The sequence below is a fragment of the Stegodyphus dumicola genome, chromosome 10, assembly GCF_044657685.1.
Source record: "Stegodyphus dumicola isolate Sdum_Otavi_A_Nest chromosome 10, ASM4465768v1".
NCBI classification, from domain to species: domain Eukaryota; kingdom Metazoa; phylum Arthropoda; class Arachnida; order Araneae; family Eresidae; genus Stegodyphus; species Stegodyphus dumicola.
Genome location: NC_140777.1, coordinates 126,110,120 through 126,137,514, shown reverse-complemented (window position 1 = coordinate 126,137,514; position 27,395 = coordinate 126,110,120). Strand labels below are relative to the sequence as shown.

At 32.8% G+C, this 27,395-nt stretch overlaps 1 protein-coding gene and 1 long non-coding RNA gene across 2 annotated transcripts in view; one reads left to right on the top strand and one right to left on the bottom strand.

Moving 5' to 3' along the window:
* Window positions 1-11,114, bottom strand: part of LOC118200891 (murinoglobulin-2-like) — a 215,983-nt gene extending 204,869 nt beyond the window's left edge. Inside the window, exons 1-2 of the mRNA XM_085825147.1 lie at window positions 10,838-11,114; window positions 1,615-1,775 (exon numbers count right to left, since the gene is read on the bottom strand). Coding sequence (XP_085681273.1) covers window positions 1,615-1,775; window positions 10,838-10,917 — 241 coding nt within the window. The 5' untranslated portion in view covers window positions 10,918-11,114. The remainder of the gene's footprint in view (window positions 1-1,614; window positions 1,776-10,837) is intronic.
* A 489-nt stretch (window positions 11,115-11,603) lies between these two features.
* LOC146995094 (uncharacterized) overlaps window positions 11,604-27,395 on the top strand; it is a 64,297-nt gene continuing 48,505 nt past the window's right edge. Inside the window, exon 1 of the long non-coding RNA XR_015043537.1 lies at window positions 11,604-11,696. This is a non-coding gene — a long non-coding RNA (uncharacterized LOC146995094). The remainder of the gene's footprint in view (window positions 11,697-27,395) is intronic.

Here is a 27,395-nt window from a genome sequence, read left to right as displayed (position 1 = left end):
GTAAATGGAAATTCCTGAAATTTATATTTATTTCAACTAAATTTATGTAATTACTTGTTAGGTGTATTTAAGGATAATTATTATTTATTTTAGGGACTTCCAACTTTTTCTTCCATTGTCCGTATTTAAAGGAATGGTTTTTCTCATAGACCGCTTACATTTTTCTCTATAATGTACAGTACAGAGCAAAATCATAATACAAATAGTTTCATATGACCAATCAACTTAACAATTAGATTCAGAATATTAAAAATTGGCTTATTAGATTTATGCTTAATTTTTTGTCCAAAGGGGCAATTTGCCCAGAAGGACTATAAATTTCGTTTTGGCATTTTGCGTTGATTCACTACAAGCGTTGTTTCAGGTTTCAAATTGTTGCCACCAAATATTATCACCCTGTGTTATATTTAAAGGAATTAAATAATGAAGAAACTGTATAAATGTTTCAAGCACTGTGATAAACCAACGGTATCTAGAGCCATCAAATTTTGAATAACGTAATCCTCCCCCGAATATGAACATCTGGAAGCCCTAATTTGGAATTTGTTTTATTATCGATTTCATATTTTGTCAGACAGTAAAGAAATTTTGATTAACAAACTCAACGATTTCAAAGCGAGAAATGATAACACTGTACGAAAAAGAAAAAAAAAAATATTTTCAGCGCGCGAGACTGTGTATCGGAAATTCTAAATGTATGCTTATTTAAAAAATATTTTGCGATATTGCTGTTGAACCGAAATTTATAGTTTAAGGGCGAAGAATATGATATTTAATAAATAAAGGTAACACACAAAACGTTAAAAAAACGACCCTTTGGGGGTAATGTAAAATCCGAAAGCTTTCAGATTTTTTATTTTTATTATGTCATTTTTTTTCGTATTACTATTATTTTTAATTCTGCAGATATAGGCAGTTTTTAAAAACTAAGTAACAAGTTCTGGTAGCGCAAAAGTTCGATTTTAATTAATGTGATGGTTGCGCTTGATGTAATATTTGGCATAATGATGAAATATTTGGCAGAAAATTGATTAATTCAGTTTTTACCTCATTCAAAAATATTCAGCCTGTTTCTTGCTTGTTCAATATAAACAGTTCTTAAATAAACTTTAACATAATGTTCGCAGACTGTCAACTATTAATAACTTTCTCCTAATTAAAATGTTGTCAAAGTAAGTATTGCCGCTATATGCCGAGAATATTTATGCTATCGGGAGAACAGTATAGGTAGGGTGAAATAAGTATTTATATGTTTCTAAGTTATATTTATATTAAATTCGCTAAATTCCATCGATATTTTGAAGGCTTTGTTTCTCATCGCTTAATGTTATCAAAATAGTCATAAACAAACGTGATCACATTAAGTGGAACATATTATATTTAACTATAAATTCTCAGGATTATCCCATAAAGTTTTTAAAAAAAAAAGACTTCAAATATATTGCTACATTATTGTACATTAAATAAAGAAATTATGTCCACATTCATGGGATACATGTCTTTTACCGACTTTACATACAGTGTTCTCCAAGATATGGAAAGTAATTAATAATGTTAATTAATAATAAATCAAATGTACAAAATACTGTATTAACAAGTTGCTTTCATACTTACTAGGTATGACAGGCACCTTGCTTTCAGCCAATATACCCCTGTCATCATTTTCCAGTAAATGTATTGTGATTTCTTCATCAGACGGTACTTCGAATACGGACAGTGTGAAATATTCCGTGCTGCCTGAGTCGAGAACCTTCGGAGAAGTGAAGATGAAGCCCCTGGGAATAGAGAGTAATAAAGTATTAATTTTGTATGAAAATGAACACAACTGTTTCATATTCGTTTAAATTGTTTTATTGATTGACATACTGAGAAAGCGGGAAAAAATGAAGCAGGTATCGTCAGACATGCGACATTATGTAAGGAACTGTTTGAAGAATGTAGTTTGCCAAAATTAAAATTTAGTAATCGATCTGAATTTGATACTGGTTTTATAAAGAAAAACCAGAGGAAGGGATTCCTGCAAGAGAATTTCTTCCCCTGCAGGAATATAATTTTTCGATAAAACCTGTAAGATATTTTTGCCTCCTTGCTTCGTGCCTTCGTGGCGTAATTGGAAACACGTCCATATAGTAATCGGGAGGTCCGGAGTTTGAATCCTGACAAGAGCATTGAATGTTTTCTATGTTCCTTACTTACTTAATGGTTTCACAGTGGCACCCGAACTGAAATGCGATGGACGATAGCTCAACATTAGTTCAGATGATAAGCATCAGTACAAAGGTTTGGGGGTCAGATCCCAGCCTCTCCAATAGCTCTTTAAGTGGGGAAGAATATAAGGTATTTTGCTCCTTCTTTTCTTGTGCCTTCGTAATGCAATTGGAAGCACGTCCGTCTAGCAATTGGGAGGTCAAGAGTTTGAATCCTGGGAATGGCATTGTACGTTTTTCACGTTTCCTGGGGTACGTTTTCCATGTTTTCGGCAAAACTAATGACTCCACCACCCAATACCTGGCTGATAGCAGATGTGCCTAATTTTTATTTATGGCAGCATTATTTTTTTATAAATTCGGATTTTCGTTAAGTGCCATGCATATAGGATGGCAAGCACTAATAAAAAGAGTAAGAGATAAATTTAAAACAAACAAATAAGCGACAAGACAAACAAATAAGAGATAAATTACAAAAAATTGATAAGAGATAAATTACAAAAAATTAATAAGAGATAACCTATTGTCATTTAAACTAAATCATAAAAGAGCATTAGCTTTCACAGCAGATAAAGCCTATATTGATTATATTAAAGTGCCAAATAGCATTTTTTAAATGTCAAATCACAGAATCTGTCATGCTTATCCCTAGCAAGCGAGCATGAAACATTAACCATGCCCTTCCCGGGATTTGAACCATGGATCTCCCGTTTGTAAGTGTAGTATCTGAGGACTGTTTGAGTTCAACATAGCGTGCTTGGCGCGTGTAGCTCTTCTCCAGGAAGGGTTAATGTATTTTATGAGAGTTGCATGGTAGCCTCAGAAGAGAAAGGTTGTAGATTTCGCTATGCTGTAGGAGCGACGTACTGCTCTGAGTTTACTATTATGCTTTGAACCATATTTTTAATAAATGTTTGTTTCGTCTTGTTAAATGGTGCCTTACTGAACCACGATGCCATTACAGTAAGGTTTTACATGTGTGGAGGCTTAAATGAATGTCTTTCAGATATTACTACATTGACAAGAGAGTTAGAACTGGAGTCTCATTTAAGATAACGAAGTCCTGGGAAAGTTAAAATAAGCTTTTTATTAAATTTAATAGAAAGCACCAATTGTGTTTACAAAACAAAACTCTGCCACTTGCGGATATTTAAAGTACCATACGTTGAAATTTAAATTCAAGTAACGTAGTCTGAGAGTAAAAGCGTTTCCGAAAATTAAATTACTCGCATAATTTTCCTTTCTCGATTTTGAAACGATGAAATTAGTTCAAAAATGGGGAAAAATGCGAGAAGAAATGAAGTATTATTACGCAATATTATTACCACAGAATCCAACGAATAAATTCGATAGAAATATCATAAATTAAGATATGCACATTTGAATTTTTATGAATAAGCACTTTTTTTACTTCCAACCTAAGTGAATAGGAAATTAGCACTGTTGATAAACTATGTGTTAACCGTAATGTTGGCTGAATTCTGCTGAAATTTTCCAAACCCGTGTAAGCAGTCTTAAATATTTGCAAGCTAGCAAACTGTTAAATTCAGAGTCTAAAACCAAGACTACAGATCTATGATTTAGTATATAGATTTGCAAAATGCGCAAGTAATAGGCTGAATGAGAACATATAATTTCTTACAGATTTCAACGGCGTGCAGTGGGAAGAAAATGTTCTTTATCAAGTTGTCAGTTACTGGCATTAGTGTGATCAAAAACATGAGGAAAATACTTCTCTCTCCTAATTTCGTCACAAATTTCATCAGCTGATTAAATAATAGTTCTGCAGAAGATAAGAGCTTCAGATAGATGAAATTTCGATTGATAGCTAATACATCATCATCGCCAACTTGGAGATGTTTAAAAATATTGGTATGTCAACTGTCACTTAAAAAAATGAATATATTGAATAATTAACGTCATCTCATGCAAATGACATCGACACAAAATGAGAAATATTTACCAATTTCTGTAATTTCTGTGTCCAGAAACAGGATTCTTTAGCATATAAATCAATAATTCAAGATCTAGTTAAACAAAAATGCCTACAAAATGTATTATTAAAAAACAAGCATCGTTAGTTTTTTCAGTGTTGTTAAATAAAAAAAATCTCATGTGTACACAACATGACTTCCTTGTACGGAATATTAAATTTCCTTGCATTTCATTTAAACATATTGAATTAACAATTAACTAATTTTGAATTAAATCTACTTCGTCGATAGCGCATAAACCACAATAGAATAAAAGAACTCTTTAAAGTTCACTGTATTTATTTACCATAGCGACACTTCGGCGCTACGTTCACTTAACAGCATTAACATTCACTTTATAAATCAGAATGCACAAAAATTATATCATCTGAAGAGTTACAAGTTCTATTCAAATACTATAATAAATCTAAAACGATGTATAAAAGAAATTAAAACAAATAAAAAAGAAACAGTTTTTCGCAAACGATTCAGCGGCGCTTACCTAATGCGCAGGCGCTACTAATTCTAAAAATGTAAACTACAATTGTTCTTATTACAGTCTTCACTTCGCGGCAAGGCAAAAATACACAAAAATTCAAAATATTTTCATTAAAAATTGAAAGATAGAGAAAAACATAAAACACCAAATACAGTTAAAACAATTAAAAAACAATTTTTTACAATTAAAATCACAGTTTCTATGCCAAAACAAGCTAATATCGTAAATGTTAATTCTAGAATGAATTAAGCATACTTTAATTCGCAATAATAAAAGAAGACGTTACTTTGTTGTTGCGAAGCTTAGTTTCTCTAGATTAGCAACAAATCTACTATTCTGCTAAATTTCAAATGTAAACAAATATGGCTGCAATGGTAATCAGAAATTAAGCTTGGCCGCATTTAAAAAAACTTTTAAATTGTTGATAGTTCTAAAATGATTACATGCAGGTTAACTAAAGGCATAAAAATCTTAACCAGAACAACATAATTCAATCATTTTTAAAGCAAAAAATGCACAATTTGCAAACATATAAGAATAAAGAAACTGAGCTCACTGAGCCGAGTAAGAGAGTGGTATGTATATATTTGAATTTAACAAATATTCTCTAATCGTATAAAGCAAATATAAAATTTAAATTTAAAAATTAGTTAAGAAATTTTAATTGCAAAGAAATAAAAATAATTATTATTGCTACGAACTAATTTAGAATATTATTTAAATTCTAAGAGTATATGTAAATTAATTGCACTTATCTAAAACCATGAAAAAATATATTATTCCTAAAAATTGCATAAGTGAATAATTGTTGAGCAGGCAGGAGACAGACTTATGAAGGGGAAGTTGCCCTATACCTAACTCTTCAATTACTCAATTCGTGTTTCGTCATCCATATAGACAAAGGTAAAAGTAAAATTCAAAACCAAAAGTAAAATCAAATGTTGTGAATTACAAAAAAAGAAATTTAAACAGTGAAATTTTGAGAAAATAGCAAGTAAATGACTAGAGTTAATATAGCAAGTAAATGACTAGATATAGTAATAATAGCAAGTAAATGACTAGAGTTGTGAATTACAAAAAAAGAAATTTAAACAGTGAAATTTTGAGAAAATAGCAAGTAAATGACTAGAGTTAAAATTAATTAAATTAATTAAAAGTCAATTAGGAGTAAAAAACCAGATTTTTTAGAAAACCAAAGTAATTTAGAAACTCTTGCCAACAGGAAACTTCCCCAACACGAATTATGCACGTAAACCTAAAATAAACTATATACACAATTAAAATATAAAAATAAAAATAATAAAAAGGCAAGTATATAGCAGGTTTTAATTTAACTTATTTAGTTCCATATTTGTATTTCTGAGCTATATGCATGTATATACTTTTCGTGCAGCCGATTACAACCAAAATGGTACATGCACAAGTACATTTATAGCAGTCTTATATACAAAAATTTAAACTTTCTGAGGCTACTCGTTTTTGAGTTATGCGAGATTTTTCGTTGAAATATGATACCCGAAATTTTTCGCGATTACAATACTTCCTTTTTACTTCGTACAAGGAAGTAAGAAGATGTAATTACTACACTACCATAATATTACTTGCTTTTTTACTCTAAATTATGTAAACGTTATTTAATTACTTTGTTGCATATTTTGTTCTAATTAGGAAGTTTTATCTTTAAAATCTCAGGAACTTTTGACGATTTCTAGAAAAGAGTATCGAATTTCAGGGTATAATTAATTCAAGATTACCTTGGATCTTGAAGCCCACTAATGGATGAACGATAAAATCGCTGAAACTATTTATCTGAATCATGTTCAAATGAAAAAACGAACGTTACGAACTGGGATCTTAACCACAATCTGCTAACGACTTCCACACTCAGTCTTGGAACTCTGAAAACTAACATGAATATAGACTGCGCTGTCTAGAAGATTAGTGACTTTTCTCTTAAGTGCTGCCAGAACACGAGCTTGTAGAAATATGGACCGTAATCAGTTTGAACATCAACTTCCCCTTAGCATCAGAGAAATCATCACCTCCAGAAATCGGCTGCGGGCGGAAGGTTTTCAATCATACATGGGATCCGACTTCAAAACAGAGATCAATAGGTTAATCGACGTATAATAGGCTTAATCGACGTATTCCCGAACTCGGGAAGTCGCATGAAAACCCTGCGAACTACAGGCCTATTAGCCTGTTATCATCACTAAGCAAGATTCTGGACAGATTAATTTACAACAGAATAAAAGGTGATCTTCAATGCCTCGCTGACTATCAGCATTACTTTCGTAAAGGACTTTCTACGAGCTCTCAGCTTGTTTACCTCAGCGAATTCATCGGCTCTGCTATACATAATAAAATGAGTGTCGCTGTCCTGAGGCTAGACGTGGCCAACGAATTTGACCGCATCTGGCATCCGGGTCTTGTTTACAAGCTAATCAAATTAGACCTACCTAGACATCTGATACTGATAATCAAATATTTTTTGGATAATCGTACCTTCATGGTTAGACATGGGAAAGCACTTACACACCAGTAAAAAATATCTTAACAGTAATTCCCCAAGAGTCAATCTTGGAACCAATATTTTATATCCTCTATGTGAATGATTTTCCTAATTTTAATGAGGATATCAACTCGATGATTGCCTGATACGCTGATGATATCGCGGTAATTTCGAAGTCGAAGAATCCAAATCATTCAGTGTTCAAAATTCAGGAAAAAAATCCCTATCATCGAGCGCTGGTGCAACAAGTGGAAAATTAGCATCCAACCTAAGAAGTCAAAAATTCTCCTAATCAGAAAATTCCGCAAAAGTGACGCTATTAAGAAAGAAGGTTCCTAAAGTCAATGCTGCCAATTATTTGAGAGTTACTCCAAATAAGGACTTCACCTGGTCCAACCACATGACTAACGTATGAGGAAAGGCTTATAGCATGATGATCAGGCTTCTCCCGCTGCTCAAAAGTGATAGACTCACATTAAATCTGAAAAGAAGACTATACCTCTCGATCATAACACCTATTGCTACATATGCTTCCCCGCATGGGCCAACGCGAGTGATAAGGACAGTAGAAAAATTCAGGTTCTCCAAAACAAGGCCCTAAGGATCATCACAAAAGCTTCCTGTTTCACTCGCAATAGAAGCCTGCATTCAGATCTGAGGACAGAATCCATGAAAAAATTCATCACCAGGATAAATGAAAATTTATGAAACATATCAATAAGGAACAACCCCGCAAACTTCCCTGACATCCCGACATATGTGGAGGAGGATATACTTGTTAGACCTTACGCTGCTCATTTGCTTCATCAAACCCATGTGACCACGATAACCAATGACAACATAATATTTCTGTGCGCTGACAATTTTCTGTTGAAAATTGTGTTTCTTCACATTTACGACTCTGAAAGACTTTATCATATGGATTGTAATTTTCTGAGCATTTTGAGCAGACGAGGTATATAGTTTGCAAATAAACCCACATCTCAGGATTCGTCGAAGAAAGCTCCCAAGCCTCTGGCCTGTTTTCAAGAGACGAAATTGTCAAAACTTCTTCCGACAAATTCACCTCATCTAGAGGATATATTTAACTGCGGATTTCACAAAGATCAGACCCTAAACGGGAATCTAAGGTACACGTAAGAGCAGGGAAAAATATCTCCTGCTGTAAGCCAGCATACAAACGAAAGTATCAATGTATCAAATACTAATGAACGAGCTGCCTTCGTGATTTTTCCCAAATCTGAAGATAATATAAGATAGTTTTCCTTGCAAAGCCCCTCCACGAAGGCATCCTTATATATAGATAGATAGAACTCGAGTGCTTTGCTGTAATCATAAACAAACCTGGGTTTGGAAAAAACAAAAAGTTTCTGAAAGCACGAACACTAGTTAGTATAAAACAACTTATGTGACAACTTCTGTCTGTCTGACGCTAGTGTAAAAGAATTTATGCGACAGCTTCTATTGCCGTTCTATATTGTTCACGTGTCTTAACATTTCTCTGGAAATGTATAGCAAAACTGCTGTTATATTCAACGTTCCTTATGAAATATTTTGAGTTATTTCAAGGATTAAAGGCTGTGAGAATAATATAACTGTAACTGAAAAAAGGTGTTATGATAATTTTATAACTCCTTCTATAACCTTACTCGTTTGTCTTTGGTTTATTTGATTACGCAAAGCATTCGATCTACTTAAGAGGAGGGATTACGTCGTGAAGGACTTTCTACGTGAAACTGGTTCGTACAACACGTTACACATGAGAAAATCCACTGGAAACGCCTATGTATTCATCCCGTTCGTGGGATTCAAGCCTCGGACCGAAATATCAGTGTTCAACGACTTCATCGCTCGGCCGCTGGTGAACTATAACCTTACTCGAGTAACACAAAATTTATCATAAAAAAAAAGAAAAATAAATCATATTATAAAAAATATAAAGAAAAAGCTAGCTTGTTTATAGTAGTCTAAATAGTTTAGTATCGCCCATTATTGCAGACACTATTATCTAATCAATGGATATTTCTTCTCGCGCTAACACATTACTTTTTGTTATCCTGGAAGAATTAAGATCCATAAAGATCAATATAAAACTGATTCAGCTAAATTGCTGTGGAATACACATACTGCTCTGAAATTAGAACAAAATAACCTTCGCATTGGTTTGGATTATTTGAATTATTGCAAAGTATACATAGGTTACTTGCCTAGGGTGACGAATGCCGTTAAGAACCTTTTAAGGAAAACGTTCTTGTATTTGTGTTACACATGAAGTAAACACGAAACCTCGTGCAGCTTGCCACTTCGCTGCGATTACAAAATGTTCGATTATGTTACTACAAGTATAAATATCGAAAACAGTAAACGCTATACCTCAATATTCTAAATTTACAATCCGGGTAACCAGGCTTTAACGAATTATATTCCAACTTTATCAATATCATTATTTCTTTCATTTTAACAGACACTGTCACCGTCATATTTAATTTCATCTATGGATATAACATGAGTAAGTTATTGTAAATAGGAATGGTTTACGCCAAGTTACGAAACATTATATATATATCTATGTATATGTTAAGGTGAAACACCGAAATCTGGAGAATGTCGATTTTCATCGGTGAATGTCAACATTCACATAGTCTCTTCGTGTATGTCCGAAATATTTTCCAAATACTCTTATTTCTGACTTACACCTGTCAATGTCGACATTCACCATGTACTAATGGTGAATGTTGAACATATAACAATATTATATTTTCTTCTTCGTAATTCAGTCGCGAATAAACGCACTTGAGACTTCAAATAAGAACTTAAGAACATGAGAACCTAAAACACACAATACATTCAAAATAAGAAAGGAAAATAATAGTTCAATGTTTCGTTCTAAATGAGAAAATAAAATAACAGTAATAAAAAACTTACTAAATTATGTGATTCAAATCTTATTTATTGCAACAACTTAAACTATTATGGCACTTTATTATGACCTCTCTTTTCGACTTTCACCAGAGCATGTCTCTGATTGTCGACATACACCGGTGAGGGTGCGAATATACAAGAATGTAGTCAAATATTCGGTCTTTCACCGACGTATTTGGTGAATGTTGATATTCTCCGGTGAAAGTCGACATTCTTCAATTTAGGTCTTTCACGGTAACATATATATAACAATCAAGAGATAGTAATTAAATTTTGTAATTTTGTAACTGTATAACAGGAAGTACATACATTAAAATTAAAAAATAAATAAATAAAAATAATATAATTATATAACAAGTTTTGGAAAATTCCTTGCTTCTTTTCAAGAAGCAGCCAAAGAATTTTCAACACAGCCCCTATTTCTGAATTATATTCAAGAGTCTGTCTTCCTGTTAGACTGTTAACCCCTGTTTTTAACTAGAATTTTACTTAATTTTTATCTCTTGATTATTAAATTCATTTCTCAACAGACTCTTCGACTTTAATAATTTATAATCTGAATATGAGTTTCTAAACGTCTCTTTATATGCAAATTGCGTATAAATACCTCAGAATTTGGAATAATAACCGTTATTAAAACGAATAAATGCAGACACTCTTAAAAGCTTGGAAACAATGTTTTCGATCCTCAGATAGAAAGTAAAGTTATAGGATTATCACTTACTTCTTAGCGTATCCAAATTTCACAGTACATAATGCACAACAAATTACGAATGCACCCCACACTCTCATTGTAATAAACATTCAATTAAATCCCTAAAAATTATGTAATCAACAATTTTTTATCTAATTATTTAGCCCGTTTTGTGCAAAATGTTCAAGAATGTGAACTGAATTTCATTGGCGAATGAGAAATTTAAATCTCTTATAAATGTTAAAAGAAGGGAGAAAATTCAAGCATAACGTCATTGGTTGGATATCGTAGAACTGTTTGCTAAAGGAGTTCGTGTTGGCGTTTATCGTAAACTTTGGCCACGCCAACAGTTACAAAACCCCATTTTTCTCGCCAATATTTTTCGAAAAACTCTCGCGAGGTCTTAACCCGGCGGAAGTCGCACAAAGAAAAGTTACTAGAGTGGGCGCGTGGGGTATAACATACCCCAATATTTAAAATACGATAAAAAATAGTTTTATTTAGTTTTAAAGCTGTTTTTCTTGTTCTCGTGTATTATAAATAGGTGAATAATAATTGGGTTTCAAAAAATTAATTTCCAAAATAATCTTAGAGTTAAAATTGAGATAAAAGAAAATAATAAAAAAATAAACATCATGCCTCTAAGTTTGATTGCATCTCTAATACACAATGCTTATTTTATTTCTTTACACTTTGAACGAAATAACTTCATGTGTCCTTGGCACAGAATGTTCCCACATTTTAAACATTGCATTCACGTTCTTCTGTCCTTGGCGCATGGGCAATTTATCCCATCTTTCACACTTAGTTGTTTCGAATTTTATATATTCGTTTTAATTCTTCGTCGAAACTTCTGCTTTTGTTTTGCATGCAGTACGTCAGTTTCTTGGTAAAGTATTAATCTTTGATCTTTGTTCAATACTTTTTTTCATTAATTGTAATGCTAAGTCCTTCAAAAAGAGACTTCTGTTTCTAGTTGGTGGATTAGCAGTTGAATATAATATAATTCAAGCATTTATTACAGCAACATTCAATGCAGGAAAGACAATTACCTTTATCCACCTCCTGGTTATTCTGGCAATTGAATAATTGGCTGACATTTCATCCCCCATATCCTCTGCTCCTTTAGTCATATTATAAAAACGTATAATTCCTTACGTTTTATTTTCTCCAATAGTATCATCTATAGTATGATCGTTATATAATGTTGAAAGCATAAGAACAGTTTATCCTTTTTTAGGAACATTAGGAATTAATGTTTTATCTTTTTCGAAACCAAAACAGTGTAGAAAATATTCCTAGTTTCATCTTCAGTTTCCGAAATGCAATCTTCATCGCTTTCAAATATTTCTAATAAATCTCACAGGCGTTGCATCTCCAATTCACAGAGAGTCATTCTTTTTACCATAATGCGGTTAGAAATTTTTAAGAATTTAATGTCAAGTACTTTAAAATCACTTGCGAGTAGAAATATTTACTGTTACATCCTGGAAATAAATTTCTGAACTAAATATTCAGTCAGAAAAACACTTACGCGGACAGGCGCGTGGGGTGTGTCATACCCCAGTTCCAACAAAATACCGATAAATCTTTTTCTGAAACACACAGGCAAAGAAAAAGGGGTTCTGAAAGTCAACCACAACTAGAAACTCAGTTACTGAATGCGGCACAGAATTTCAGTTTCACAAGTTAGGAATATTCCACTTTTATGTAGGAGTGGGGTATGATACACCCCACGCGCTTTCCCGCGGGTTAAACACTGCGCTTTAGCAACCGGATGTAAAGGGAAGAATTTCCATAGAGCTTCCATAACAGTTAAGTAGATCCGATCTGTATTAAGTGCGTTAATTAACTTAAATTCTATATATTTGGCTAGTTTGTATGCCATCCAGTGAAAGGAGAAATCATTAGCACGCGCGTAATCCGACGGAGTCTAAGGGAAGGTTTGGTTTTATTAGATTACGGCAAAGTACTCGAAGGCTATCTGCCTTAAGGGAGGGATGCCTTTGTGGAGGACTTTCAAAGAAAAATTGGCTCGTATACACGTTACACATGGGGAAAACCACGAAAACGCCCATGCGGCCAGCCAGTTCGTGGGATTCGATCCTCGGACCGAACTACCAGTGTTCAGCGACGTTACCGCTCGGCCGCTGGTGAGCCGTCTAAGGGAAGGAATCGCTGAAGTTAATAAAAGAGCTTGTCTAAATACCATGTGGATTTTTTTCAAATACCATCCAAAATACTAGTCTTTCAGCACTGAATTAAGAAACATAAATATTTTTAAATGCGGAGAAATTTTGTTAAAAAGTAATTTTAATCGGATAGTTTATCCTCTGAAAATTTGCAATTTAAGTTTACAAACCAGAAGTAACAGAGTAGCATCTTTTAATGCGATAACGGTTAATGTTATTATTCGGATAATGTTACTGAATTCCCGAAGTTCCACCTTTTTTTATACGAAATACTTTACTGTGATAAACAGTATGATTAATATGATTAAACTTATTAGAGAACAAATCTTTTAAACTGAGGTAGAATTGCCAAATAAGTTGAAATAGCGTTATAAAAATTGCTAAATTACACACAAATGCCGACAATTAAGATAGAACAGGGAAATTCTTAGATATTCTTTGCTTGCGATAAGCTGCTTGAAACAGGAGTTGTTTAAAGCGAAGATTGAAGGAGATTTTTGTAAATTAAATAAAGTCCAGCATAATTTCAGCGTAATTTGGGGGAATAAACGTCTAATCTTCATCTTCTGCAATCTGTACCAGGTACATGGCTGCTTGAAATCCTGCTGTTAATTTTTCGAAGGTTGATTTCGCTTTTCACTTCCTTGTACGAAGTAAAAAGGAAGTATTGTAATCGCGAAAAGTTTCAGGCAGCATATTTCAACGAAAATATCCATTTTGACCGCTATCGAATGCAATTTAACGATGTTTTTGCGTGATATCTGTACGTAAGGACAAAATAAAAGACTTGTTTCCTCCAAAAAAAATTATAAAGCTGCTTTAAAATTAATTCTGAAGAGAATTTTTCGTGGCGTCTGTACGAACGTATGTACGTATCTCGCATAACTCAAAAACGAGTAGCCTCAGAACGTTTAAATTTTGTATATACGACTGCTATAACATGTAGATGTGCACCTCGTATTTTGGTTGCAATCGGCCGCACCAAACATATATAAAATACATTTATATATATATAATCCCTCTGTTACCCGGCTCAGTGATCTCAGTTTCTTTACTCGTATATGTTTGTAAATTGTACATTTTTTGCTTTAAAAATGATTGAATTATGTTGTTTTTATCTTCCGGTTAAGGTTTTTATGCCTTTAGTAAATCTGTACGCAATATTTTTAGAATTATCAACAATTTTAAAGTTGTCTAAGTGCCGCTAAGCCTTTTTTTTATGGCGGCCATTGATGTTTACATTTGAAACAGGAGACTAGTGGATTTGTTGCCAATCTAGAGAAACTTGGCTTCGCAACAACAAAGATAACGCATTCATTTATTATTGCCAATTAAATCATGCTTAATTCTTTCTGGAATTTTTTCGAGGAAATAAGTGTTTAAGATTTACTTCGTAATTTTTAATATAGCTATTTTGAGTTTTTATGTATTTTTGCCTTCCCGCGAAGTGAGAACTGAATTAATTGAATGAGAAATACTCAATCGTCTGTGAAAAACCTGTTTTTTTTTGTTTTGTTTTGTTTTGTTTTGTTTTGTTTGCTTAATTTCTTTTATACATCATTCTAGCTTTATTATAGTATTTGAATAGAACATGTGGCAACGATTAGATAATTCTATTCTTTAAATGATATAAATTTTGTGCATTATGAGTTATAATATAACGAAATATAATAATGTGCATTATGAGTTATAATATAAACGAAATAAACGAGTCATCACTTTTGCGCAACACAAAAAGTGAGAATTTTAGCTGATTTTCGAGTTTTAATAAGACAAATTGTTTTGGTCATACATATATGAAATTTTCAGTGTGTCATCTCTATACACAGATGATTATCTTTCTTGATTTATTTTACTTAATAGTGCATAAGAATTTGTTTCATAAAGAAAAAATTAACTGTATTTTCCGAAAATTTAAAATTTGTACTGAAGCACTGCGCACAGACTGACAGTAATACAAATTTAGAAAAATATTAATTTTTAAGTGAATCTAGCGCCAGAGTGCCGCTATGGTAAACAAATACTAGAGTGAAATTTAAAGAATGCATTTATTCTATTGTGGTTTATGCGCTGTCGGCGAAGTAGATTTAATTCAATCCAATAAGTTTAAATGAAATGCAAGAAAAAATGCGTATAATTTAATATTCCGTACAAGGAAGTCATGTGGTGTACACATCACATTTTTTAATTTTGTCTACATGCTGAATGATGGTTCCAAGGAATTTTTGTACTTTAGCATCACGGAGCCATGAAACTGCTTCATTAAATTCTTCAGGGACTGTGCTTTTCTTTGAATGCAATTTTTCGCTGAAGAGGGTTCTGGTAGGTTTTTCTTTAGATTTTTCTGAAGTACTGAGCTGAGGGAATTCATCGGTGCTTGGAAAATACATTTTTGGTTTAGGAACTGGTTTCTTCTCAAACTTTCGTTTATATTCTGGGCAATCACGATAACTGCATACATGGGGTTGTTTTCAAAAAATGCAGGTGGGTTTTTCATCGTTTTTTAGGTTACAGGTATTGCTTCTGTGCGGGCCTCCGCATTTGCAGCATTTTTCCGGATTTGTGCATAGATAAACCAAAATATTGAAATACAGAAGCATGAAGATGAGAAAACTGTGATTGAAGATAAGATCCCACCTATAGTAATTCTCGAAGATAAGACCGACTGGATTACCCTAGTTGGAACTTTAAACAAGATTTGTAAAGACGAATTTGAAGCCCAAATGAAGTTTAGAGCCATCCACCTTTATTTTCAAAACCTAAAAGACTACAAAAATACTTTAGAAAACCTAACTAAAAATACCATAAGCTTCCATTCATATCAACTAGATGGTGAAAAGAGTATCAAAATCATTATTAACAATCTCCCCTCCTCTATTGATGGAGAAAATGTTTTCAGAAATCTCACAGAAAGAAATTATCTGGGAGTGTCCCCACTCCTGACATCTAGAACACTGTGTAGTTCTCTTTTTCGGATTCCATTTTTCGATAATAACATTAATGCTAAACATATTATTTAGATTATGAATCGCATAACCCTCGGTGTTTCTTTTCAATTCCAGAAGCCAAATAGGGATTTTTTTTTTTTTTTTTTTTTTTTTTTTTTTGGTAGTTATTTCTTCTTGATCTTCTGAACTGCTTAACCTTTAATATAGGGAATTTTCTTCTTTTCTGATATTCGGAAATTAATTCTTCGGAGGTATTATCAGGCAGGTTCTTTAAAATAACTTTGATCGGCTTTTCACAGCTTAGCTGATAGGTATGAAAAAGTACGGCACATTTCTTTAGTAGTTGCTAAGTACTCATCAGAAGTTTTAAGTTTTAAGTACGACAATTGCTTGTCCTTTCATCTGGGCTTTAAATTCTTCATTACAGTTTTCTCTTATTTCTTTTTCAGTATTAATCCAATTAATCTGTCGCTGTTGAAAAACAATAGGGGGTTGGATTTCTGCTATTTCTGGCATTTCTTCATTACTTGGGTTGGTTGGATGTTTATCTAACTTTTTAAATCGGTTTTCGGTTGATATTTCCATTTTTCCTGTTCAGTATGTCTCTTTGCCGTCTTTTTTGGAGAAATCCATTGCTCCTTAGGCGTTTTCTCAATTTGTCTTACTGGTATGGCTATTCTGCCGAAAGAAATTGCGTCAATCTTTTCTTGTGATTTTCTGAGTTCCTCCGCAGTCCATATATGGTGAATTTTTTCCTTCAAAAATTCGGCGAGCCGATCTTTATCCATTTCTGCTTCTAGCTTGTTTATTTCCGGCACGTTTAATTCCTTGTATAATCGCGGGTTTCTCATAACTTCCTCTGTTAAAGAGCTTTTTCTTTTCTTCATTTTTCGCTTGGGTGATTTCACAAAATCCGATATCTTTAGTGGCATTGATTTGGAAGAAAATTTCGATCTGTCTGATTCCGTTCCTTTATCGTCCGTAGAGTCATCCTTTGTCCTGTATAAGGACATTTTTTGTATCCGAAGGTACCTGAATAGTCGTTAAAAACGCAGTAAAATTAAGACACACTGATCTGTCAATCGAATGACTAATTATTGTGTAGCTGAATGTGCTGCCTGGTGGCGATGAGGTAACAATAAGTCTAGTCTAAAATGCAATTTTCACTTGAAAAGACGGGTTGTGGATTAAGTAAACGGACGCCCTACTTCATGATAGGGGAAGGAAATTTCAGCAGTGGGAGGAGCAGAATGGTTTTATATGGAATGGAATGGAGTGTGATCTGTCGAGCAAACTAGTAATGAAATTTCGAAAACTAGAAGATTGGAAAATTGAAAGCGATGGGATTAAATTAACTAAGCAAGAAAAATTATTCATTTTGTGAAAGTGCTCCAAAGAATCCAACTGACTGAATGAAGAAGCTTTACGGATAATTATTGCAAATCCAAATTAAAAATGTAATTAAGTGACCTAAATGTAACTATCTAAAAAAAATCTTTCCTTCTTTCGTACAAACAATTCATATTCCCTGGCGGAAAATTTCATCGCTTTTTCAATTTGGCTGATATATACCAAACAACGATTATCAAACTATACTATTATTATGGTATTAAAAAGCACATCGAAAAACACCGATATATATCAAATATTAAATATATATCAAATATCAAACAATGATATACATCAAAATATGCTATTATTATGGTATTAAAAAGCACATCGAAAAACGAATTTTACTGATAGGTGATGTAAAGCTTTAAATCTTGGTACAATCAGCATCAACGTCGTTGTAGGCTAAATGTTTTGTCTGGGTCGCTTAAGTATGTTGTCGGCTGAGTGTCCTTGTCAGTTGAATGTCCTATCGGCTGAATGTAAGTGTCGGCTAAATGTTAGTGTCTGCTAAAATCCAGTCGGCTAACTGGTTTTCGCTAAATATCCAGGACCGCTTCACAAGCAATAAAGTGAATCCTAAGAAGCAAGCCAAAACAATGTAAATAGACACTCATCCAACCACTATTATTACAGACTAAAGTCTTTCCCATTTTGATTCAGCGAATGGAAATTTGTGTCTATTCAGAGAAAAGAAATCACTTTTATGATCGTACCTGACTTCAGATAAAAGCCGGTATGGGAAGTTGAAGACGTAGGCTTTTTCAAATGGCATGGCCAACTAATGATCAAGGCCTGTCAGAGTGAGAATATTATTTTGCGGCCTCTGTGAAATTTCTACTGACCGCAAGTGGCGCTACTCTTTGTGATGTTTACAATTGTCAGAAATGTACCAAAAACAATGACGATGAGAAACCACGATTGAGACGATGAGAAAACACGATTAAAGATAAGATCAGAGTCAATCATTCTGAGGGTGACTGGCGTCGCTGTGGGACGCCTCTTTCTCCTGTCTGTTAGTATTTTTTGCTCGTTCTCATCATGTCAGCTAAGCGACCACCAGATAAGGGCCATTACTTCATGATACTCTCCCACTGAAGATGAAGCAATTGATAGCGATAGTGATTCTATTAACTTTACTGCATCTTATAAATCTTTCACCGGACGTATTGTTATTAATAATCTTGACCACCACCAAATGATTAAGGTATATCTCCGTGATTCTTATCACAAACAGGCTCGTAACCCCCAAAGGATTAAAACTATTCCAGATTTTCATCTTAGTATATTAGATAATGTAATAATGTAATAATATAGAACGTCATAAGTCCTTAACAAATATAAGAATATTTTTCCACGTCTCACCGAGGAACTAAAACTCAGGAAAATAATATGGATATCACCGCAAATGAAGAAAACTCCAAGCAAAAGTAAAAATAAAATTGATAAGGAATGGATTACTCCTACCAAAACTTGTAAACAGCCGAAAACCTCTGCTACTAATGATAACTTTATGCGCGAAAATAAATTTAGTAATTCTCGAAGATAAGACCGACTGGATTACCCTAGTTGGAAATTTAAACAAGTTTTGTAAAGACGAATTTGAAGCCCAAATGAAGTTTAGAGCCATCCACCTTTATTTTCAAAACCTAAAAGACTACAAAAATACTGTAGAACACCTAACTAAAAATACGATAAGCTTCCATTCATATCAACTAGATGGTGAAAAGAATATCAAAATCATTATTAACAATCTCCCCTCCTCTATTGATGGAGAAAATGTTTTCAGAAATCTCACAGAAAGAAATTATCCTGTTCTCAAAATTAAGCAGTTCCCAAGGACTCCCTAATTTGACTTCCCGTTTACTTTGCTGAAATAGCACCTACCGAAAAAGGAAAAACTATTCTACAGCTTCAGAAAATCTTGAATTTTAACGATCCCATTGAACTATATACTAAGAAATCCACACGCCCAACCCAGTGTTATAAATGCTAAAGATTTGGACATACACGGCGCAAATGTTTTAATGAGCAACGTTGTTGCAAATGCGGTCAAAACCACAGAAGCTCCCTATATAACCTAAAGCCCGAAGAAAAACCCAAATTCATTTTTTTGCGATCAAGACCATGTCAAGACCATGTCGGGGTTGCTCGGAATATAAGAAGCACTTTTACAAACCTAAAAAAATTAAGAAAAAACAAGAAAATTTCCCTACACTACCGAATTTTAATTTAACTGATGAAAGAAGCAGCTATAGCAAAATTATCCCGAAAATGCAAATGTTCAACTTTGTTTCTTTTGAAAACATGTTTTTTGCTGTTAAACTGCATAAATATTTATAAATTCTTAAAACACATTCAGAAAGGTTCAGCTCACAACTTGCAATACGTAATACACAGTATTATATTATTTGACAATTCTATTATATTTTAGAGCAATCAAATTTCGTTAAACACTCCAAATGAGCGCTCACACTCCTATTAAATTTATTTAGTGGGTGGGGTTTGAAAATAAGTCTAGCTGGAGTTGGATGTCGGTACATTTTTCGAAATACGAAAAGTACAAATTTAGTGTTGGTAAAAACTAATTCAATTCTGAATAATAAAAGAGATTTTAAATAATATTTTCTCCTAAATTAATATTACGCAGCATTATACAACAGTTTATTTCTCTGAAATCTTTTTAGGTAATGTTTTAAGAGATAGGCGTGGTCAATGAAAATGATGTTACAGAACTGAGTATTTAATTCCAAGATTTTTAATCCAACATAAATGACACGGTTTGCTTATCCTTAGTCTAAAAAAAGTGGAAACAAGCATCGCTGTATTAGAGAGATTACGAACAACACAAGAACATAGATCGAAGTATGTGAGTAGGCGGAATCTATTACAGGAAATCTAAGTAACAGTAAGTTTAACCATAAATAAAAATTATGCAATAGTTTAGCTCTCTCAATATTAACTTTTCAAGTTGTATCTTAAGATACATCTGGCGAAACGTGGTAGGTGAAAATGGTTACAGATGAGTGTGCCCGATTCTGACATTTTAATGCAATTGCTAATTTTTTCGTAGTGGAATAAACTGCTTGGTGACTATGAGGTGACGAAACGTCTAACCTAAAATGCAATTATCACTTGAAAAGACGGATTGTGGATTAAGTAAAATGGATACTCTACTTCATAACAGGAAAAGGAAATTACAGTAGTGGAAGGAGCGGAACAGATATGGAAAGAAATGAAGCACGATCAGTATCGTACGCAGGATAAAAACACCAACAACATCACTTCTCTTTGGACGAAATGTTCTCTTGTTCCCAAAGTCAACCAGGCTGTTTACCTGGGGGTTATGTTAACCGCTTATTCACTTGGTCAACGCACATCAGACGAGTTCGTAGCAAGTCCTGGGGAGTTACCATGAGACTATAGCCCCTCCTTAAAAATCAACTTCTGATGCTAAATCGCAAAAGGCATATTTTTTGCAACATTTCATCATTTACATGAAATTTCATGTTAAGAAGTAGATTAAGAGAAATCGCAAACGCATGGTATTATTATTTGGTAGAATAGAAGTAACAAAGAAACTCAAAAAATAAAATTTTAGAAACCTGAAATATGTTGAAAATAATATCATTAACTCAAGTTAAAAACATGAAAATAATATCATTAATGTGTTGAAAATAACATCATTAGAAGATTTCAGGATAAATGTCAAATGTTTGAAGGAAGTCTACGTTTTGAGACAGTCAAGTTGTTTTTATCCAATTAACAGTTTCCTAATTATCTGACAGGATGTTTCACCACTATTATTGATTTACCCCTATTCATACACAGAGATACGTATCATCCGTATTCGGATTCGTAATTACGCATCTCGTGATGCTAGATATAGCTACTGGAAGTAAATTTAAAAGAAAATAATTATTTTTAGTCTTGGATTTTTGTCTCTTAATTAGATATATCGATTTCAAGAGTACTTTCATACATTAGGAGTACTTTCATACATTTCATACATTAGAGTACTTTCATACATTTCATACATTATATCAGGGTTTAACATCTAAAATTAGAAATGTTGGAATTATGCATGTAATATCTCTTACACATGCAAATGTAACATGTCCATGGTACTTACATGTGTTCAAACAGGGATTAACATGCGTGGCCTAACAACCCTCTAATGAGTAAAAATAAATTAATAAATTTACAGTAAAGTGATGAATATGCAAAATGCATAAAAATTCGGTTCTCATAATTTTGCTTATCTCTCATGTAAAGAAATAAGCAAAAGTAGGAGTAAAATTAATGATTAGTAAGAAAGAAATTAAAAAATAGGTAAAAAAAATAAATAAAACGAATTAAAAAATAAAAAACGGGAAAAAATAAATTAATGATTACGACAGTAAGGAGATAAATATTTTGAACGGTATCCTTTTTAATAAAATACGTTTGTGACTTTGATTCCTTGTTGTTGTCCGTGCATTTCATGGAAGAATGGTTGCCAGGACCTCAAAGAGGTTGGACTTTAACTTGCACCCCAATTTTGAGTAAGAGCACACAGGGAGGGTGGTGCTATACCCTTCCACCCCTCTTATCTACCACCAAACCGCACTAGAGAACTTTCGGCTCGCCATATAATTAGAGTGTCGCCATGCTGCAAAGACACTATACATTTACAAACATCCATGCCTTCTCCGGGATTCAAACCCGGGCCCTTTGCTACCGCAGTAGGCTTCCTAATCACTATACCGTTTGGGCGACACTTCGATTTCTAATCTATTTATATAAAGTTCCTAAATGAGTGATGCGACCCTCAAACCTCTTTTTCTTAAGGAGATCGCATTTTGACTCAGGAAATTTCTTCAGCGAATGCTCAAGCTTACCCAGGTATTTTGCTATTTCCAGCTAATATGAGCTTTGCATTTGGTAATTATTATAGTATCAATAACAGTATTTCTAACTGCTAAAATAAATGGTACATAAATAAAAGAAATTTCTGTTAATATTCAGATTCAGTTATACAGTAAAGTATGTGAGCTCCTTTTATTTCGCGTTGTAACGTGTAATTGTTAAAATTAAAACTTAACTTGAGGTATGAGAAGCTTGGAGCAGAATTACTTAAGTCTCATTACGATCAGGAAATTATAAGGTGCTCTTCGAAAGGATTACATTTTTTAAATCGGTATTTAGAAATTACGAGAGACGTAAATAAAGTAACTAGTATAATATCCTCATTTGAATATCAGGCAATCCGATTCAATACAGGTTAGCAATTCTTACCTCACAAGATACGGTTCAGTAAAGTCACTTCAATATGTGAACACATCAGCACACGGACTAAAACTATATACAAAATTTATTTACAAAGTTTTAACTATTCTAAATTACTCTCAAACGAGAATTCAAATCATGGTTACCGACTCAGTCGGTTCTTGCTACAATTCTTCGTGCAACTACAGGGTTGCCACAAAAGTATACAAAATCTAGTTATGCGCTTCAGCGCTACCTAACGGCAGTCACAACAACAGGAATGTAAAAGCAGCGATGCTTAGGCACTAGGAAAGTGCGAGTTTTGAAGCAGTTGATTTGAATATGAAAGTCTTCTGAAAAATTTCTTAAAACGCTATTTCTTTTAGAACACAAATAATAAAAAATAGATCGCAAGCTTAGGATGCGTAAAACGTTTTTTTTAAAAATGCATTTTCGAAGTACTTCGTTTCATGCAGGGCCGGATTAACACTTTCAGAGGTCCGAAGAATGTCTTCCCCGTATTTTTAGTTCATTCCTTTTATCTCTCGGTTTTGGTTTAGCTGCATCATAGATTCCATGGTAAAGCCGAGAATGGAAAATTTTTTGTACGCCTACACGAGGACCTTACTCTGTGGTGCCTCCTTTGCTTGTGCCCTAATCACGGGCTTATATTGCTTAATGGTTTACTCGGTGTTGTTTCGATGGGACCGTTTCGTACGGAAATCTTGTCACGAAAACAAGTTGAATACATTTGACAAATATACCATTGCTTTTAAAGCATTTCAGTTGGGTCGGTGAGGCTATTTTAACATTCGGATGTACAGAATATGCAATCATTTTTGGCGACTTAGTCTGCTGTGTGTGGAACTTTGAATTCTTCATGATCTCAGCTACTAAACCATTCTTGTCCCTTTGACATTTCTTTAAAGGGGAGGAATACTTTTCCTACATTTAATGGGGCTCTTTGAAATTTTGTTCGATTTCTGTCACAAAATCTGCCAGAATTCACACAGATGGGGTATATTCGGTTTTTATTCCATAAATACATGCTTAGAGAAATATTGCATCGATATAGGGACATACAGAGCAGCTAGCAGATATAACGAGGAAGGTTTGCTAATATTGAATTTTCAGTTATTTTAAATAGAATGTATAAGAACCTGCTCATCTAAAATTGCATAGTGATAAAAAAAGTAGCAGTTTATTTCCGAGTACCAGCTGAACATTTGCCAGAAAGAAAATGTAAAACAATAAGGAAATAGATACACGCAGAGTAATTTTCATGTATTTATTTATTCGTACATTTGTCTCAAGTCGGTGCTCGCTAAATATTTATAACAGTTGTAAAAGAAAGTATAGTATTTGTTTTATTAACAAACTAACTTTCAGCTAATGACCAAGAATAAAAATAAAAGTTTGAAAAATAATCCTGCAAATTTCGGAAAATTTCTATTGCTTTTCATATTGAAATAATTGTTTTTGCAAAAACTCTAAGTTTTATGTGACAATCAATACACTGTTTACGAATTAAATGTACAATAAAATAACATACATAAAAAATGATTTATTTTTCATTTTTCAAAAACAATATGTAGTGAATTGAATAAAAGTACCAGATAGATAGCTCTGAAAAACGCAGTTGTACACCAAGCGCAAATCAACTTTGACAGTACAGTCTCTCCCGATTAAGCAGGGAATACAATCTCCCGATTCATCCTGATGTAACTATTATGGTTAAATTAAAATGATGGTTAACTCTAAAACAATCACGAAACGCATGAAAGATGTATAAGTCATCTATAATTTAATAGAAAAGCGCTCTTTACAATTTACCTTTATTTTGAAGCACTTAAATCTTAAAAATAATTACCCTTGCTAAGGAAAGTTACATTAGTTTTCAGAATAAAGAAACACATTTTAAATTTTTTCCGTAATTTACGATATTTAATTTATTTAAAACATTTTAAATAAATTAAATATCGTAAATTACGGGAAAATGATCATCTTTAGAAATGAAGAAACTAAATCGTAAATGTCATTGAGGAGCAACATTTATAAGAGAACTTGAACAATGAAATTGAGTTCAAACTGCCGTGAAAAGTCGGGCAGTACTTTATGTGCTTTAAAAGAATTCATTTGACAGACATCAACTGCTGTTATTCCGAGCAATTTTCTCCTCTAGACAGGTTTTAATTTTTAATATTTTTTAATTTTTCTTTCTCTAGACAGGTTTTCTTTTGTGCTCATAGTTTGTGATAGTATGTTTTCTGTCATTCTGTAATAAACTTAACATTTTTAGAGAGTGTCCGATTAATTTGCCCTCGGTTAAACTGTAGATGATTGTAGTTTGTTTTTATGTAAACAGTTATTAATCCAAGTAAAGTGCAAAGGTTTGATGACTTTGAATATAAATTTTTCTCGCAAAAGTAATGAAATAATGTTCATAAATTAGAAAATTATAAATTGTTTCGATATGCAATGCACAGATTATTGCAAGCGATTCTACTCACTTCGAAGTAAGTAGCGTTAGAAAAGCTTCAAAACCGAAGTAAACTGCCAATTAAAGGCATGTAATATAACTAAAGGTAATGGAAAGCTGTTCTGGTATTTTGCAAAATTAGAATGAAACCAAATACCCTCACGGGGGGCTTACTTATGCCAATAAAAATTTCCTATTTAATAACTTTTATCTAACTTATAGAATCAATTATATTTTATTCCTCCATTTTTGGGTAAGAGCTGATAGATCTTTTAGTAAACTGACTATGGTTTTGATTTCGGCCTAAAATTACTAGGTATGCTAGAGAAGAGAACTGAAAGAAGGAGCTTCCAAGCTCTATATCAGTGGAATTTTTTTACTCCATGCACTCGTTTCACCATCGCTAGACGACCAATCCACATTCTCCTTTTCAAAACTGGAAATATATATATGCATTCATTTAAATTTAGATTACTTTTTAATGTGTTTTTATAAATTAAACAGCAAAAAGTTAAAATAAAAGATTTAATAAAACTGATGAAAATTTAATCCTTGAAAAAATAGGTCAGGATACAGGAAATCTGAAAGTTATATTATTTTGGAAAGCTGCAACTTATTTCAGTCATTTTTGAGAGAAACAAACACTATTAATTTACGTAATTATAAATAGACTGATTGGATGTATAGCCTAGATGGTGTGCATAAAAAAATAATCAAAGTAGTAGTCTGTTTTACAACAGTAGTTGTTAGCGAACTGAACTGAATTACGAAGAATTCAAAATTGAAAGAGAATGAGACAAGACGGGCAAGACTTGAGTTCAAATCCCGATGAAGAGTTTCATACTCTCACATATTACACATGCTTTTTTCCATGTGTAATGTGAATCCATTTCCCTTCAAAAGTTTCTCTTTTAAAAAATATAAAAATGCTATAAATTTTTCTCTCCCTAATTTTAGTTCGAACAGATTACATTTCTAATTTTTAAACGGTTTCTTATATTTGGCCCCACTTTTATCGCTTTTTTCCTTATAATCCCGTGGAGTATTATTTGGGCTTCATCTCCTTCTTTTTTTTTCAAATTTATTATTTGAAGAAACAACTGTATTAATTCTCTTTCAAGTACGTCATTTGATTCATTTTCAGTGCCGCACCCATCAGCGACTGAGAGATAAAGTCGAACTGGCTGGCTGCATGCGCATTTTAATAATGTTTCGCATGTGGTGACGTGAATACAGGTTAGTTTTCCTTAAAATGTCCTCCATGAAGGCATCCTTCCCTTTAAGGAAATTACACTTGCTTGCTTTGTCATAATCAAATAAATCAAACCATTTTATGTATCAACTTCTTCAACCGATGAGGGGAGAATTTTTTTTTTCGTCACTTAATCAAACGTAATATCCTATGAATTTGGTAATATCTCTTGGACATATTCTTTTAAAATATCAGATACGAAAATTTCTCAGTTTGATACCCTGTTGTGTAAAATCTGTTAATTTCAAATGATTTCTGAGCAATCTAGAAACAACATAAAGACCTTGTATTTATACAACCAAATAAAGATATAGTTTAAAATTAAAAATCTGTCTACAATCAAGCAAAGTTATTTGTCGTCTTCAAAAGAAAAAAGGCAGAACTTCGTGTATACGTAAATGTATGCATATAAAGTAACCAAAAATGTACAAAAAAAATTATTATAATTAACTTCAAAGAATAGACTGCAATGCTTTGCTAGGCGAAAACTTTGTGGATATTCACTTGATAAGTTTATAGAAAGAAAAGCATTCTTAACCTTCTCTCGAGAGCAATAAAAAAAATATAAATTCGGATTCATTTCGGACACCATTCATCTACTAGATTTCATATGACATTTATTTATTGTAATTGAAAATAACATGCAAGCTTGCGTGTTATTAATTTACAATATACCTTCATTTGTAGCACTAAAAATTAATATAAAAATCAATAAAACGTAAAATCATAGTTAAAAACAAATTTAAAGAAATAGGAGCAATTAATCTGTTTGGATAAATGCAAAATAAAATGAATAATTAATATATTTAATAACAGAATTATATTACAGCATATTTCGGTATATCTGAAAAGATAGTATAACGCAGCAAAAATCTTTTCAATAATTTGAATAATATATTTTTTAAGTTTTCTATTGCGAGTCTTGGAGAATCTTTGCCTTTAGTGACTTTATTTCATGCTTTTTCCCTTTATTTTTGTTTTTTTTTTTTTTATATCCACAGGAATTTAATAATTAATTTTATAGCTTTCTTTTTAGGGTTTACAAACAATTTTATTTTCCAAGATCCAGTTTGACTCCAAG